We start from the raw sequence: 16,287 nt of genomic DNA on the forward strand, positions 1-16,287 counted from the left end.
CCCAGTACCACTCCTTAATGAATCAGACTCTAAATGAGGCCCAATATATCTTGTAGAATTTCACAAAAAGAATTTGGTGTGATGTGGACATCCGAATATAAAGTTTAATTTATTATCTTACTGGCATATAACAGTTAAGGCAGGTACACACCAAACCTATCTGTATCTCAATTTGTGTCAAATGTCACTGAAAATGATCTGGGCCAACTGGCAAATAGGTATTACTGTAAGGATATTCTTGAATAGCATGACTAATGTTTAATGTAAAATCTAGACAATACCAGGATGTACAAGCATCCCTGCAAGTATTTTTAAGTAGCCACCTTTTTATTATTATTTTTATTTTAAGCTGCACTGTAGACTTTTGCAGATATGTCTACTGTAGGTAGGTTCTGATCCTAATAAAGAACACAATTGTATCCTCCTAGGATAAAATTAATAAAAATGTATGCCAAAATTAAAATGTAATCTATTCATATTACCTTTGTAATCAATCACCATTAAAATGCATAGTGTTGACTACCCTTCAATGCATACCCCTTTTGTTTAAACAACCCACATATACAACCATAAAATAAAGACACGGACACCGACTTAAGTTTGGAATAAAAAAGGTCCTTTTATTACATTATTATTTGTTTTTTAAATTATTTTTATTTTATTTTATTTTATTTATCTTTATTTTATTTTATCTATAAATACTATCAAAAACTATAAACAATTTGGACCTTTTTCTTTATAGAGGTGGCGAAGAGCAAGGGCAGCCAGCTAAAAAACCAACACAAGCCAATACGGTGGAAGATCGCCTCCTTTCCACCAACCCAGGTTAACACCTTATCTATTGGCCGGTACTATACACTAAAGATTAACTCAATACCCTCTGAACTCAAACTGGTCAAGCCCTTTCTAGGCAAAACCTGATACTCCTTACTAGAGTATCAACGAGTCTAATAACATTGAGGGAACCAAGGCTATATTGCCAACACATTAAGTACCGTATGTTTAACAAACTTATGGCTGCCATGCTCTCCTGCCAAAGCCGAGTACCCTACAGACCACGCGGCCCGCCACCTAAAGAAAGAACTAAACCCTTGAGCTCTGAAAAAATCCTCTCTATGAACAAAACCGTTCCTTCTGGCGACAAATGAACCCCATCCGCTCTAAAAAGATGCCTCTTGTCCACTGTTAACCCAGGATGACTAATGACAACCCCTTTTAAGCCCCTAATGTTCTGCCTTGCGTATCCGTTTACCTTTTTAACCACCTTTATCAATGTGGCCGGGGGGATAGATGACCTCCAGGACAACCGAGGTATTATGTTAGACCAACAAATCTTCATTGAAGGCCAACGGGCATGTATTTGCGCAAGATCTTCCCGAATGTTAATGATTAAATCAAGGGATTTGCCCTTTCCTACATCATTACCTCCCAAATGAACGACCACTATATCCGGGGTACCGTGCTCTTCTATTTCTTCCCCTAACGTGGGAATCAAAGCCGCCCATACCATGCCCCTTTTACCCAACCAGCGGATGTCAACTGGGTGTGTGAAACCGGACCACCTCTCCGCTATTCTGTGCTTCGCAGCCCAAAAGATAAATGAATGACCCACGACCCATATCCTTGTCTTCTTCACCGAAAAACCTAAAACAAAATGAATAGTCTCATTAATCATAACCGTATCTGAGAAATGATCCACCAAACAACCGTGTTAAGAAACAGAACTATATTATTATTTTATTTTTATTTTTATTTCAATTTTAACACTTCGCTGAGGTATCCCCTCCCTACCAGAGGGGCCACCCCAACTAAATTCGAATAATGGAAAAGGAAAAAAGATCCTATCTTTAGTTCTAGAAGCAATTGATTTTATCTATTTTGTCTCGTTTATTGACTGATTTATTTATTTATTTTTATCTATTTTGTCTCGCTAAGCTGAAATTATCTTTATTCTTTAATTCTTAACAAAATGAAAAGGAAAATTGGTAACCCATATGAAGGTAAAAACCCCTTGTAAACCCCGGGAGGCACACACACTAATCAGGCCTTGCCAAGGAAAACAAGAGGAAAAATCCCTCCATGCCCCCGTTTAACACAGTGAGCAGCATAACCCTGGGTCACCAAGTGATAGATGAGAAAAGAAGAGATGAAAGCGATAAAGAACCATGAGAGACATAAGGAGAGAACATGACCATATATATAAGAGCCCTTACAAGGCTCATTTATCCGGCCGGATATATTTCTTATAGGCCTGTGACTTCCATCTCCCTAGCGCTTGAATCTCATTGACAGATGCCCCTCTGGCTGCAGCGGCGGTGGCCGCCCCTATTCTGAAAGAATGCGTGCCATATTCAACAGGGTTAAGGCCAACCTCCCCAAGGGCCCGTTTTAACAAAGCACTAAACTGAAATTTAGTTACTGGCGTATTGTCCGAATGACTTAACCACAAACCTTCCCCTGGGGGGCGAATTTTAGCGAATTGATTGGCCAGCTTGACCGGGCATATGGATGTTTCCTGCTGCTCCGTAATCGCTAACCAATGACCTCTGCCTAACTGATCCATTTTGGACTTGACTATCTTACAACGTATCACAATAGTTTGTAAAATAACATTTCTAAACAACAAAGCTCCCCCTATGTCGTTCTTAGATCTGGCTACCAACTCACTAACCCTAAAGGCTCCGTGATACGCCATTGAAAAAGCCAGCCCGAATAGCAAAGCCTCATAGTCATCTGTAGCTAAATTACGCAACGCCGTAATCAATCTGGCTAAAATTTGCCCGTCAATCGGCCGGCGTGTGTCACTAGTTATAGGCTGAATCCTGGACCAACCCTTCAGCGCTTTAGTTATGATAAATTACTTTGTGGGATCCTGCACGCTGTTCAACTTAGCCGTGAATGAAATACCAGCCAAAAGGGACCCCATCTTTGCTCTAGAAACCCCTTCGTTATAACACTTCCACATAAAACCCATAATGGAGGGAATCTGACCTGAAGTGTCGCTGTTGCAAGATGCGCAGTAACTCAACCAACGATCCCATGCCCCTTGATAACATTTTCTAGTTGCCGGAGCCAAGGACGCTTCTGCTAGCCACCTTATCCCTAACGGACCATCTGCCAAACATAAGGAGGACACTGTAAGCCAGTTAAACTTGCATGTGGAGCCAAAGATCTGAAACGCTGCCATTCAAAACGGGAAAGAGCATCAGCTATTTGGTTATCCACGCCAGGAACATGACGTGCCCGAAAGGTAATATCAGACTCTAAACACCTCAACACCAGGACACGGAGCAAATTAATCGCCGTGCGTGAGGAGGCGCTTTGCTTGTTAATAGCCTGCACCACACCTAAGTTGTCGCACCAAAAAACCACGCTCCTGCCGCGCAACCGGGCAGCCCACAGCTCCAAAGCCACAACGATGGGAAACAACTCTAGCGTTAAAAGATTTCGCACCAGGCCTTCGGATCTCCATGACAGCGGCCAGGGTGCCGCGCACCATTCCCCTTGAAAAAAGGCACCAAAACCTTTCGAGCCTGATGCGTCTGTATGCAAATCCAACGATGTACTAGCTACTGCAGGTGCTGGCCATACTCTTACACCGTTAAAAACCACTAGAAAACGACTCCATATGCCTAGATCCTCCCTAATCTCTGTTGACAAACGCACCTGGGAATGGGGACTACGCAAGCCTGACGTTGCTAGCTGAAGCTTCCTACAAAATACTCGGCCCATGGGTATTACTCGGCAGGCAAAGTTGAAAGAGCCTAGCAACGATTGAACTTTACGCAACGTGCAAGATGGAACAGCCAAGACCTCTCGTATCAGGGATTGTAACTTAGCCACTTTATCAGATGGTAAACGACAACAACCTTCCAATGTGTCAATTTCGATACCTAAAAACCTCAGGCATGTGGCCGGGCCCTCCGTTTTGTCTGCAGCTACTGGCACCCCGATCACACGAAATAACGCTTGCGCAGCATACAGTGTTTCCTTACAACTAAGGGAATTAGCCGGACCTATAAACAGGAAGTCATCCAGATAATGCGCAATGCCGCGATGTCCCGTCCCTGCCCCGATACACCAATGGAGGAATGAACTAAACGCCTCAAAATATGCGCACGATACTGAACAGCCCATTGGCAGGCACCGATCCACATAGTAATGGTTCTGAATTCTAAAACCCATAAATTTAAAGGACTCTGGATGCAACGGAAGGAGGCGAAAAGCCGATTCTATGTCCAGCTTGGCCATAAGCGCACCATTGCCAAATTCTCTCACTAGTGCTAACGCATCATCAAAGGACTGGTACACCACTGAGCTAATTTGGGGGTCAATTGCATCATTAACTGACTTACCCGCCGGGTAAGATAAATGCTGGATTAACCTAAATTTTCCTGGGGCCTTCTTAGGTACTATTCCCACCGGGGAAATGACTAAGTCTTGAATGGGAGGGGATGAAAAAGGACCCACCATGCGACCAAGGCCTATCTCTTTACCTACTTTTTCCGCTAGGATGTCGGGGTGTACATACGCTGAGAGAAGGTTTCTGGCGGCAGTACCCGCCACCCCACTATTTATGGGAAGACGAAAACCAAGGCGAAAACCCTCCCTAAGAAAAGAGGCCTGCGCCGCATCTGGGTAAAGGGACAGCCATTTGCAAAGGATAGGGAATATAATGGGGGAGTCCGCTTTAGACAGAACCCCCCGCCCCTCCCCGTCCCCTACCGACTCCGACGGAGCCCCTAGGGCATTCTTTAAGGGGATGACTACCTCTACAATTGGTGCAGACGTGTCTATACCGGCACGAATCCCCCCTCCCGCATGAGGAATTGTTAAAGGCGAACCAACGGTTTTTGGAGGACTGGGGAGCACCTCGTCTCCCCCCATATGGAAACCTGGTTAACTGCGGAGGACCGTACCCCGTGCTCACCTCCCACACTTGAGCTCTATTTAATCTCAACCAGATCTCAACATCCTTAAAAGCCAGGGGCATATAAAGCTGACCGTGCACCTTCTCGCGGAACAGCTTATCGTACAATCTCCAGGTACCTGGGCATTCACAACTATGCATCTCGTTAATAAGGTGAAGATATTTCCATACGTCTATGATTGCGTCAGGTCTAGTTTCTAAATAACAAGCTGAAAAAATGCAATACCCTGTTAGCCAGTTTGAAAAGTTTCTGTATGCATCCTCCCCCACTCCCCCTCGTGCGCACGCAGCTGCCAACTCCTTTTGGGTGACCTTTGTCAGCTCGAATATATCCACATAATGACCTTTCTTAATCTTGTGCCTCATGCTGCGCCTAACTCCTATCAACAATGCCGTGTTTTCACATCTAACCAGGGGACCTCCTGCCGGTGTGGGAGAAATTGAAACCAGTCGATCTGCGCTCTTCCTCTTAGCTCCCCCGAAATGAGTGTTCAGAATTTTGATTAGCTTGCGCTGACCCTGCCTGGGGGAAGATGATGCTGACTCATCACTAGTGGTAGATATGCTTGAACCGGACATGTATGTATTGCTTATCGTAGAACCATCGTACTCACCATCCGCTCCCTGCGCCTCCTGCAGAACGACTCCCGCTCCGCCCTCATCCCTCGAACCGCCTGGTTGAGACTCTTGCTGGACTGCCGCACACTCCGCCTCACCTCCCTGCTGTGACCGAGAAGGTGACCTGTCCATGCCCGCTGGAACAACTAAGGAAGACGACTGCGCCTGTGAAACTGGACGAGAAAACACGTTAGCATTCGGAGAAGGCAGATTACATAAAGGCTGAGGCAGGACCCCAGCCGGGGCCGGCACCGGGGTTGAGGCCGTGAGATGACCCAGAAAACCCGCTTGAGGGGGAGCCCTTTGATCCCCACCCCCTTGTTGGGAAACCGGGGGAAGAGGCGGAACCATTCCAGTAACGACAAATATATTGCCCAAGGAGGGTTCAGGGTAAGCATGAAAGTGTTGCCCAGACAGAGGAGGGTAAGGGGCTGTCCACCTACTGCCCGTCCCTGATACGGGACCATAACCCCTAGGGGGGTATGGCAATGACCAAGAGGGGTCACTATCCAACCTGTTCTGATTGATGGAACGTGGCTGGGAACGCCAGGTTTCACCCGGGTCCGGGACCTGGGAGCGGAAAGCCGCTGATTGTTCCATGGGAAACTGCTGGTAAGCCACTCCACTACCACCAGGGGAAAACCTACCCGGGGGGGACCTAATAAACCCGGGGCCTTGTTAGAGGAAAAACTGACCCCCCGACTGAACCACAGAATCCATGGAGAAAAGAAGGGGGGAGGAAACAGGGGGAGGGGGGGGGAACACCGGCCATGGGGAGAGGAAGGGGGGAAACTTGGGAACCATGACCCCGTAAAAGGAGGGGGGAGGGGCCTCCTGGAGACTATAGGGAAGAAATTGGGACTGATGCTCGACACTAAACCGCCCGGGGGGGGGGGATGAAGAACACCATGGTCAACCCCACCCTGCCCACTTTGACCCGGGGGAAGCAGGGGGTCCAAAATAACCGGACCAAGCCCTCTATATGGGGACCCCGGGTTCTGTTCCCTGCCAGGCATAGAGGATACCTCCTGGGCCTCAACACCCCCTTCAGTGCCCTCAGGACCCCTGGACACCGCCGCAGCGGATGAAATTAAAGATGGCCGCCGGGCGCCACCCAACACCCCGGGGGAAGGAGATCCCCTGCCCCGGGCTTTTCCAGCCTGCCTGACACGCTGAATTGCTCCGGACACAAGCGGCCTCGCCGCCCGCTCCGGAGCCCTGGACCTCCGACCACAGCTCGGGCCTGCCCCGCGAGATACTCTCGCGGCGGCCGAGACACGTGGTCTGCTGCCGACAGCGCCTCCCCTGCTACGGCTGTTCGCGCCGAGAGGACCCGGCGTCTCTAGCTGGTTTTGAGAGGAGGGGGGGTGAACGGAGGAGAGAGCAGGGCGATGGGCAGAAGCGGACACGGCCGCGAGAGGAGGGGGGGACCCGGCCAGCCTTGCTGGGGTAGATCTGGAGCGTCTAGGGCGGGATGAAGCCATACTGAGGGAAGAAATGTAGAAGAATAAGGGGAAAGAGAGAGAAAGCAAAACGAGGAGAAGGGAAGGAGAAGCAAAGAAAAAGGAAAGGTAAGAAATTAAATGAAGCACAGTTAACAGAAACCAGAAAACACAGATACTGAGCCTGATGCTGCAGCTTCTCTCTCCGGATCCAGGAAACAGGAAGCTCTCTCCTTCTCAACCTGCTTGATGTATTCTTTCCATGACACTCCCACATCCTTCCTATTGGCTGATTCCAACACTGACTTAAAACCCCCACCCAGTGGTAAGTAACATTATCAGTTTCACACCACATGATTTTAAACTCCCTCGGCTAATGGCCTCTCTCATAATTCTAATGTCCTTTTTCTGTAAATATATATATTATACTGATTTATAAGTTTATCTGGTGAAACAAGTTGTACCTTTTTAATTAGAGAGTTATTTTTGTGGGTAATCCCATTTTATCCAATTTGTTTGGATTACTAAAGACTTTTAAATAAATTCTAGATCTAAGCGCTGATCCCTTTCATGCTAAATAGTTTCAATTATTTTCAGCAAATTTATTTTTGTTTATTTGGTTCCAGGTAGATTGAAGGATAACAATCTATCCTTCCAAACAGGTTTTTCTTTCATTATTATTTTAACATGACTGAATTTGTTGACAAAAGAAAGGAACAAGCTTGAGACTTATCTGAACAAATGTACTGAGTACTGGTTTATGTGCCATAACTGGAAGCAATTCTGATGATATTCTTTTTTGTTCAATTTCCAGTCTCATTTGGTGGCAGCTTTTGAAAAGAGCTTAGGAAATATGACTGGACGGCTGCAAAGCCTAACAATGACAGCTGAACAAAAGGTGAGTTTAAAAAGACTTAAATACAGCTGGAAATTTAAAGCTTATGCAATCATGAAAGTTTTATACGTTGTAATAAAATGACACTGCTTTGACCCATCACTTTTTATGATACCATACATTTTTGTTTTTAAATTGTTGTTCTACATTATAGGTTATAACATGTTTAACAAGTCTACCCTACAGCACCTCCGTTGAGGTCCTCTTTTACTTTTTATTGTCTTTGTTTTTAATCTGAATGGATACACTAGTCACTAGCTTATTAGCAGCCTGGCTCCTAAATTGAAAATATTCATATCTACCTTGTAGATCATTGGGTGTTTTAGTAATTTGTTCTGAATGGCTTTTTACTCTAAGCCAGGCCTGTCCAACCTGCGGCCCTTCAGGTGTTGTGAAACTACAAGCCCCAGCATGCTTTGCCAGTAGACAACCTGTTGATAGCTGGAAGGGCATGCTGGGACTTGTAGTTTCACAAACATCTGGAGGGCCACAGGTTGGACAGGCCTGCTCTAAGCTGTGTTGTATGCTACTTTTCATCTTGGTATCTGCTAAGGTCAGTCCATATATAAGGCATACTTGCCAACTCTCCCGGAATGTCCGGGAGACTCCCGCATTTTGCGAGAGTCTCCCGGACTCCCGGGCGAGTGTGGCAATCTCCCGAATTCTGCCCACTTCACTAGGAAGTGCCCACTTCCTAGTGAAGTGGGCAGAATTAGATCCCAAACGCCGCGATTCCCGATGAATCGCGGCGTTTAGCCCCGCCCCCGCTGTCAAATGACGCAATTTGCGTCATGACGTCACAGGGGGCGGGGCCGAAATGACGCGATTTTGGCCGCCCCGCCCCCTCACGCCCCCCTCCACTGGCTGGCTCCCGGAAGAGAGCTGAAGAAAGTAGGTAAGTATGATATAAGGGTCCTATTAATATTTAATGCCTTTAATAAAACACATACAATATTTGTGCAATGCTGTACACAGCAAAATTGCCAGGCACAGTTTCCCTGCCCAACAGAGCTTTAAATCAATACTGCCCCTATGTACCTGAGATAACAATTGTTAAATGAACTAGAATGTAGTTCGTATATAGCACACAATACATGGAAGATGGCCCTGTTAAAGCGCTTTGAACATTTGCACTGTGCATGTTTTTCTTGCCGTACAAATGAGCACAAATGCTAGTAAGCCTGGCTCTCAAATTCAGGAAAAAGTGGAATCCCCAGGGGACACATTCTATTGACTACACACACTGTGCATTATTGTAATCAAATTTAATCTTGGTGCCTGGGGGCCAGAGAGACAAAATGAATTGTCCAAGGACACAAGAAACAGACATTGTCATTTGAATCAGTGAGAATGCTGCAATACAAGGAGATATTTATAAAATTTCTTATATATTGGTTGACTAGGCAGTCTACTACTATCGACAGGTCCAGCAGAACATCTAGCGAGTGCCATACTTTTCAGGCCTTTGAATACATGGTATGTGTATTACAAAAAAATAATGCATATTGCACAGTTAATTTTAATGCTTGCACAATATAGTAAGAAGGGACATTCATTTGCCAATCATATACAACATCATGCTACAATGTTACCACCCACTTATGCCACCATATAAAACCACCATGATGCTCCACAGTGCAGCTGTCACTTTCAGGTGTCAACTCCACTCTGTTAGGAAATAACCTTACTGCTGTCATTGGCTTCAGAGCTACTGTACGTTTTCCGTTTCTTTTATACTCCTACAGATATAGGCAGCATATTTATTCAGGTCAAAGATGCTATTACAAAATCTGAAGCTGTGTAAAATATATGCACCCGTATTCTTTGATAACATAACCAAGGGTCTGATTCATTAAGGATCTTAACTTGAGAAACTTCTTATTTCAGTCTCCTGGACAAAACCATGTTACAATGCAAGGGGTGCAAATTAGTGTTCTGTTTTGCACATAAGTTAAATACGGACTGTTTTTTCATGTAGCACACAAATATCAACTTTAAATCTCAGTGTACAAATAAGCTATCAAGTATTTGTGTGCTACATGAAAAAACAGTCAGTATTTAACTTAGGTGCAAAACAGAATACTAATTTGCACCCCTTGCATTGCAACATGGTTTTGTCCAGGAGACTGAAAAAAGATACCTCTTCATTTAAGATCCTTAATGAATCAGGCCCCAAGTACTGATTTATTGCCATATTTCATAAAATTCATGAAATTAAATGTTTCTATATGGATGTTGTTGTATGTAATAAGTTAATGGAATGTTCCTTTATATGATTGTAGGAATCAGAGCTTATCGAACTTCGAGAGACAATAGATATGTTGAAGGCACAGAATGCGGCAGCACAGGCTGCAATACAAGGAGCGCTTAATGGTTCAGATCACAGTCATAGAGGTATTTTTGAATTATGTTTTTGTTTCAATAAAATTCTATTTGTGTGTACGTACGTGTGTGTGTGTATATAGATAAAGATAGAGATTTATAGATATTAATAAATATATATATATAATACACACACACATACTGGAGATGTGCACTGACCCCCACATGTTTTGGTTCGTGTTTTGACTTACCCAAAAAATCATGAAAGAATGTGATTTTGAGCTATTTTTGCCTCTGTACTTCTATTTATAGCATCAACCTTAATTTCCAGTCATTTACAGTCTATTTTCTAATGAGCCCTTCACAACTATCCAAATTTTCACAAATTTTGGGCATCTGCAGCAAGCTGTCTTAATAAAGGGTTTTGTAACTTTGCCATTGTTGCTACAAAATAATTAAGCAGTCTATACTGTTCTCTAACTCCATTACATAGTGTAAACCATCAGCCATCATATTTCAATCTATACATTTATTCTTTGCCAGTGCAAAATTCTGTCCTTCTAATCTTTCAGAATGTGGACTTTCAGTTGCATTGTCTTATTAAGACAGCTGTTTTTATCAACCAAATCTCAATATCGGTTATACATACTTATTTGTGTGAGAAGGCCAACCTTTGGCCTATGTGAGCTGTCTGTTTTACATATTTCTTACACTTCACTAATATATATATATATATATATATATATATATATATATATATATATATATATATATAATATATTCATTCATGCATTTCATATTTATATACACAAGTCTTCGTGACCACCTCTGAGGCAAATCTTGGGCAGTCAAGGTAACGGTTCTAGTCACACCATTATTGCAGTTTCAGGTCAACTACGGGCCCTGTGCCTCTGAGGCACAGGCACCTCTGGCTCCAATCACCCCCAGTCTTTCGGCATCAGACCCAGGAGAACCCACCAGTCAGGGCATCCCGAACCAACTGTATTAGGTCAAATACTACACTTGAGCTTAGCCAAAAGGTCGATTTTAGACATTTCTCTTACCTTCACCTGGGGGACCCTGCTTACAATGGAGTTGTTATGAGGGAACTTGGAGTAGGCACTCAAATAGGTAACTTTTCTGCTGACCGGCTACATCCCTTCTGCATCCCTGTGTGAGCGTCAGTATATGTTTGAGTGCCAGAGGAGTAAGACCTCTGGCGTGCTGCTCTGCAGCCATTTCCTTTTTAAATATTACCTATTACCTGTATGTGCTATAGACAGCACATACACAGCTTGTGTAGGTTTTTCACCTTGATATACTAGAGCACAGCAGCCATAGACAAGAGGAGGCTTCTGCAGGGATGTTTCTGGTAACAGCACTGAGTAAGGAGACTGCTGTTACCATGGCCATTCAGACACCAGCGCTGCCTTCTGGCAGTTAGCGCCGCGTCTTCTGTACCGGGTGCCATTTTGGAATATTCCAAGTCCCTGCTGCATTGGAGGGGGGGGGGGCACTTGGCTATGACCAAAAAATGGAGCAGCTGCTAATGGAAAACCTATAGCTATAGATAAGAGGCCAGCGGGGTTATGCTAACAAAATCCCGCATTTGGCCTGTATGCTCAGGCCGCTTAAGAGGGGAGGAAACGATTGAAAAGGAACTCTGTTTGTTGCAACAAGTTGGTATGTTTCAAACCAGGAAATACAAGTGAGGCTAAGTACCTTTTTTCTATCATTTTTTTTACACTGTACACTGTATTGTTACAGTGGATATAAGTATGCCATTGTTTGGAGTAAACATTGTTTCACAATTTCTGTACCTAGGTCTGCTTTAGGAGTTTAGGCTGCAAGCTAGGTGTGTGTGTATATATATATATATATATATATATATATATATATATATATATATATATATATATATATATATATAGATATATAGTTGGGAGGTACTGTGATGTATTTCATAGACAAAAGAGTATCCTCTAAGATTTTTCTTCTCTTTCCTTTTCTGAAAAAAAACAAAAGCACACCTTCTCCAAATTATTCCTGGGTGTGGCTGCCACCTTCTGTCTCTATTGCTAGACAGGTAGCAGGTAATAGGGGCAAATCATTATGTCAGACAAGGAAAATGCTTCACAGTGGATATATATATATAGATAGATAGATAGATAGATAGATAGAGTGAGAGGGTATCCTCTAAGAATGTTGTTTCATTTTCTAAAAAAAAATTTAATTCTTTATTATTTGAGCTGTTAACTTTTGCTTCTATACTAGACATGCAACGGGTAATAGGGGCAAAGTATTACCTTGTTATATAACAATGTCAGACAAGGGTAAGACACCCCGGACAAAATATTACATCTGCTCCAAATGTAAAGTAAAGCTTCCTAGTGGACGTTCGGACACAGGGGCGGGTTGTGTGGACTGTAATGCGGGGGCCTGGGGTGAACAGGCCCAGGGTTCTGCTACACATCAGATTGAGGAAACGGCTTGGGCGGTCACACTCACGCATTCTGTGTCGGCACTGACTCAGATGCTTGTCCGCCCAGCGGAGATTTCAGCGGGGTACTTCTCCCGGCTCCCGCCACCTTTAGCCCCGTCTGCTGCACCATTGGCACCAGCAGCAGGGCAGAATGTGAACCTGAGCCTTGTTGGTCAGGCATCCACCTCCTCTTTCAGAGGCCCCTCTCAGTGAGAGCCTGCGTGGTCCACGTCCTTAGTTAAAAGCCTGGAACGGTTAAATCGGTTTCTGGACACTCCCAGAACCCAAGCACGACGCTGCAAGCGCCATAGGTCTACTCATCTTCTCCTCGCACTTTCTGATTCAGAAGAGTCTTGGGTGGAAGAAGATGAGCTTCCTGAGGATTCAGAACCCCCCTCCCCTGGTGAGTGATATGGCTGAATTCTCAGGGATTCAGGGCATTGAGAATTTGGTACTGGCAGCTCGCCAGACATTGAAACTATTGAATCTAGAGGAACCTCGGTCAGACCTAGGCCTCTTTAAGCGCAGGAAATGTTATGTCTGATTTCCGGCATCAGTGGAACTTAGTGATAGCTGAGTCAGCTTGGAAGCAGCCAGATCGGAAGTTTGTTATACCACGCAGATTTCCAGTCCTTTATCCGCTGCAGGCATTAGAAATGGCAGGCTGGGAACAGGTTCCAAAGGTGGATATGCCCGCCATACTACTCTTCCAGTGCCGGTTTCTGCGGCACTCCCCGACACCACCAACCGCAAGATGGAGGATTTTCTAAAATCCATCTTCCTGGTAGCAGGCGCCTCACTAAGACCTATGCGGTCTTCAGCTTGGGTTGCCTAAGCAATGGAGACCTGGGCTGACCTGCTTGGAAGCAGGGTTACTCAGATCGTCTTCCTCTGGCTCTACATTTATTGAAAGGCTCGGGTTACCTGTGTGAGGCTGCTCAAAATGCAGCCTCAGTTTCCTCATCTATCTTGGCATCAGCAATAGTGGCCCGTAGGAGTCTCTGGCTCCGGTCCTGCGAAGACAATGCAGAGTCAAAGAAATCCCTGGACGCTCTTCCCTACTCTGGCTCAGCCCTTTTTGGCCCATAATTAGACAATCATTGCTGTCATCATCGCCGTTTATTTATATAGTGCCACTGATTCCGCAGCGCTGTACAGAGAACTCATTCACATCAGTCCCTGCCCCATTGGAGCTTACAGTCTACATTCCCTAATGTACACACATAGACAGACAGACAGAGAGAGAGAGAGAGAGAGACTAGGGTCAATTTTTATAGCAGCCAATTAACCTACCAGTATGTTTTTGGAGTGTGGGAGGAAACCGGAGCACCCAGAGGCAACCCACGCACACACGGGGAGAACATACAAACTCCACACAGATAAGGCCATGTTTGGGAATTGAACTCATGACCCCAGCGTTGTGAGACAAAAGTGCTAACCACTTAGCCACTGTGCTTCCCACAAGACAATAGACAATAATATATCTCAGGCCATGGAAGGTAAAAGTACCTTCTTTCCAGTGAGTTTACCTAAACCTAGGGTTCCGAGGTTTGGGTCTTTTCACCAATCCCTTAGGGGGGGTCCATTGGTGAGAGGCCAGACCATTAGGGGCAGGTCCTCTATGGCCAGAGGTCATTCCCAGAGAGGTAGAGCCCTATTCTCTGCAAAACATCCAGACCCCAGGCTCCTGGACAAACCGGAAGCCTGATGGACCCTTCCTCTCCGTGACCGCAGGCATAGGGGAACGCCTGCTGCAGGTCAGAATTCTTGGAGTGGCGTTCTCCCAGAACTTAAAGAGAGGGGTGATCATTCAGGGGGTCACCATAGCTGCTGTTGTAGAGTCGCCACCCACCCTTGTTCTTTTCACATAACAATGACACTAAATTGAAGCCAGACAGTTGCTTTGCTTCCTTCAGCAGAAGTCATCTGCCGGAATATGACCTGGAGAAGGTTCCTTTCACTCACTTAGACCCTCAGAGCTTTCCTCAAGAGATGGCTGGGCATGAAAGTTTACACTCTTTAGATACAAATCCCATGGGGAGGGGGGTGGGGCTAGTCTTGTTACTTCCTGTAGGGCACCTTGAGCAGGCAGGGGGACTTTCCATCCCTCACAGAGCCCCAGAAGTTGCTGGTCTTTCTAGGGCAGCTTCTGGTGAGCCTATGGTTTCCCGATTGGCCGCGACACATCGGCTACACAGACATTCTAAGTAGGGTAGCATTTAGAAGATTTCTGCTCCGTTGAGGCGACCTGTTATGACAGGGCCTGGTATGAAACCAGGTCACACATGCACATATCCACTGAGATGGGCCCAACTAAGTGGTAAGTTGAGTCTTACCACTCTAGGCCAGTATCGCAGGGCATCTGAGTATCACTCAGCTGCCCCCACAAGATTTTATTACTAGATTGCTGTAGGTGCACTAGTTTGAGGAAAAGACTCAGAAAACTCCCACTAAAATAAGATTAAGTTAACAATTACACCCCCCAATCCTTTTTTTCCATTCTGCAAAAATCAAATACTTTTTTTTTTTCATATGTCCACATAACCCACTACATTATTGCATCACAATCCTCCTACCTGCCTGAGGACAATCTACTGCATAAGAAACCAACTTGATGTGCAAATATATTTGTGTACAGTCTGAAACGCAGCGCACAGGCACAATTTATTCCTGTTCGTAAATGCCCCTCACTGTTTAATCAGGGATTATACCTTGCTGCACCCACTTGTTTACCTATGCCCAGGCTATAGATGACATTATCAGCTATTTCACAGTATCAGCTACCTGTTGTTAGCACTATAGTAAAGGTAACTTATCAACTCTATAGGAGAAATGCTATAGAGATTACAATTGATGCAAAAATATGTAGGTCTTTTTATTCCACCAATTAGAGTTGATATTGAGATTTATTTCTAAAAGAGTTATACCCCTTTAAAATGATAGAAATAAAACATAACTTTAACATTATGAAACTGTGATACAAATAACATATGGGGTGAGGGATTATACAAAAAGGGAGGAATCAGAGAGTGGATGTAAACGGTCCTTAAATGAAGATAAACCATTTCCACCTTGTATAAAAATAAATATATAAATAAAATACATTTTTCCCCCCAGCTTGTAACCAAAACAGCCAGGCAAAAATGTTGATATTTTTTTTATATAGAATATGGAGTTAATTTACCTTCATTGTAAATACAGTTTACATCCACTATGCTTCCTCAACTTATTTAGAACTTCACAATTGTAAATGTCATTTTCAATTCCAGTATTACCTATTTTTTTTATCAACTTCTTTCTTTGTATATTACTTTTATAATAGAATGAGCCACCCCCTGCTATACAGGATGAAGTGGTTAGAGGTTGTGATAGCACTGATAACAAGAAGATTAAAAACCTGTATTGTGTTCTAGAGAATAAAAAAATAACCCTAGGTGTTTGACTCATTTCTCAGCAAACATGCGAATAAGAAGACAGCACTCCTCTGAGAGTGTTTCCAGTATCAATAGTGCCACAAGTCATTCCAGCATTGGTAGCGGCAATGATGTTGATTCCAAGAAAAAGAAAAAGAAAAATTGGGTAAGTTCCAATACTGAAA

At 44.4% G+C, this 16,287-nt stretch overlaps 2 protein-coding genes across 6 annotated transcripts in view; one reads left to right on the forward strand and one right to left on the reverse strand.

Annotated features, from left to right (window-relative positions):
* Positions 1-16,287, forward strand: part of NAV3 (neuron navigator 3) — a 539,311-nt gene that overhangs the window by 481,863 nt on the left and 41,161 nt on the right. For all 4 annotated transcript variants that reach the window (XM_075209582.1, XM_075209579.1, XM_075209580.1 and 1 more), the window contains 3 exons: positions 7,805-7,888; positions 10,168-10,279; positions 16,144-16,268. In XM_075209582.1, the coding sequence (XP_075065683.1) occupies positions 7,805-7,888; positions 10,168-10,279; positions 16,144-16,268 (321 nt within the window). The remainder of the gene's footprint in view (positions 1-7,804; positions 7,889-10,167; positions 10,280-16,143; positions 16,269-16,287) is intronic.
* On the reverse strand, positions 595-6,358 carry LOC142152682 (uncharacterized). 2 transcript variants are annotated; one of them, XM_075209577.1, is made up of 2 exons: positions 5,545-6,358; positions 595-1,644 (listed from the first exon to the last, which is right to left on the reverse strand). In XM_075209577.1, the coding sequence occupies exons 1-2, from the start codon at positions 6,146-6,148 to the stop codon at positions 1,049-1,051; spliced, it is 1,200 nt and encodes a 399-aa protein (XP_075065678.1). In that variant the 5' UTR covers positions 6,149-6,358; the 3' UTR covers positions 595-1,048. The 2 variants fall into 2 exon arrangements, 1 of the variants encoding a protein (XP_075065678.1); XR_012691373.1 differs by lacking the exon at positions 595-1,644 and adding an exon at positions 1,688-3,114.

Source organism: Mixophyes fleayi, chromosome 4 (genome assembly GCF_038048845.1).
Source record: "Mixophyes fleayi isolate aMixFle1 chromosome 4, aMixFle1.hap1, whole genome shotgun sequence".
Lineage (NCBI taxonomy): Eukaryota > Metazoa > Chordata > Amphibia > Anura > Limnodynastidae > Mixophyes > Mixophyes fleayi.

Coding starts and splice junctions, on each gene's coding strand:
- LOC142152682 (XM_075209577.1), bottom strand. CDS start 6,148: ATGGAACAATCAGCGGCTTTCCGCTCCCAGGTCCCGGACCCGGGTGAA. Junction 1,645..5,544: donor GGAGGCGCAGGGAGCGGATG/GTGAGTACGATG, acceptor ATTTTGTTTTAG/GTTTTTCGGTGAAGAAGACA.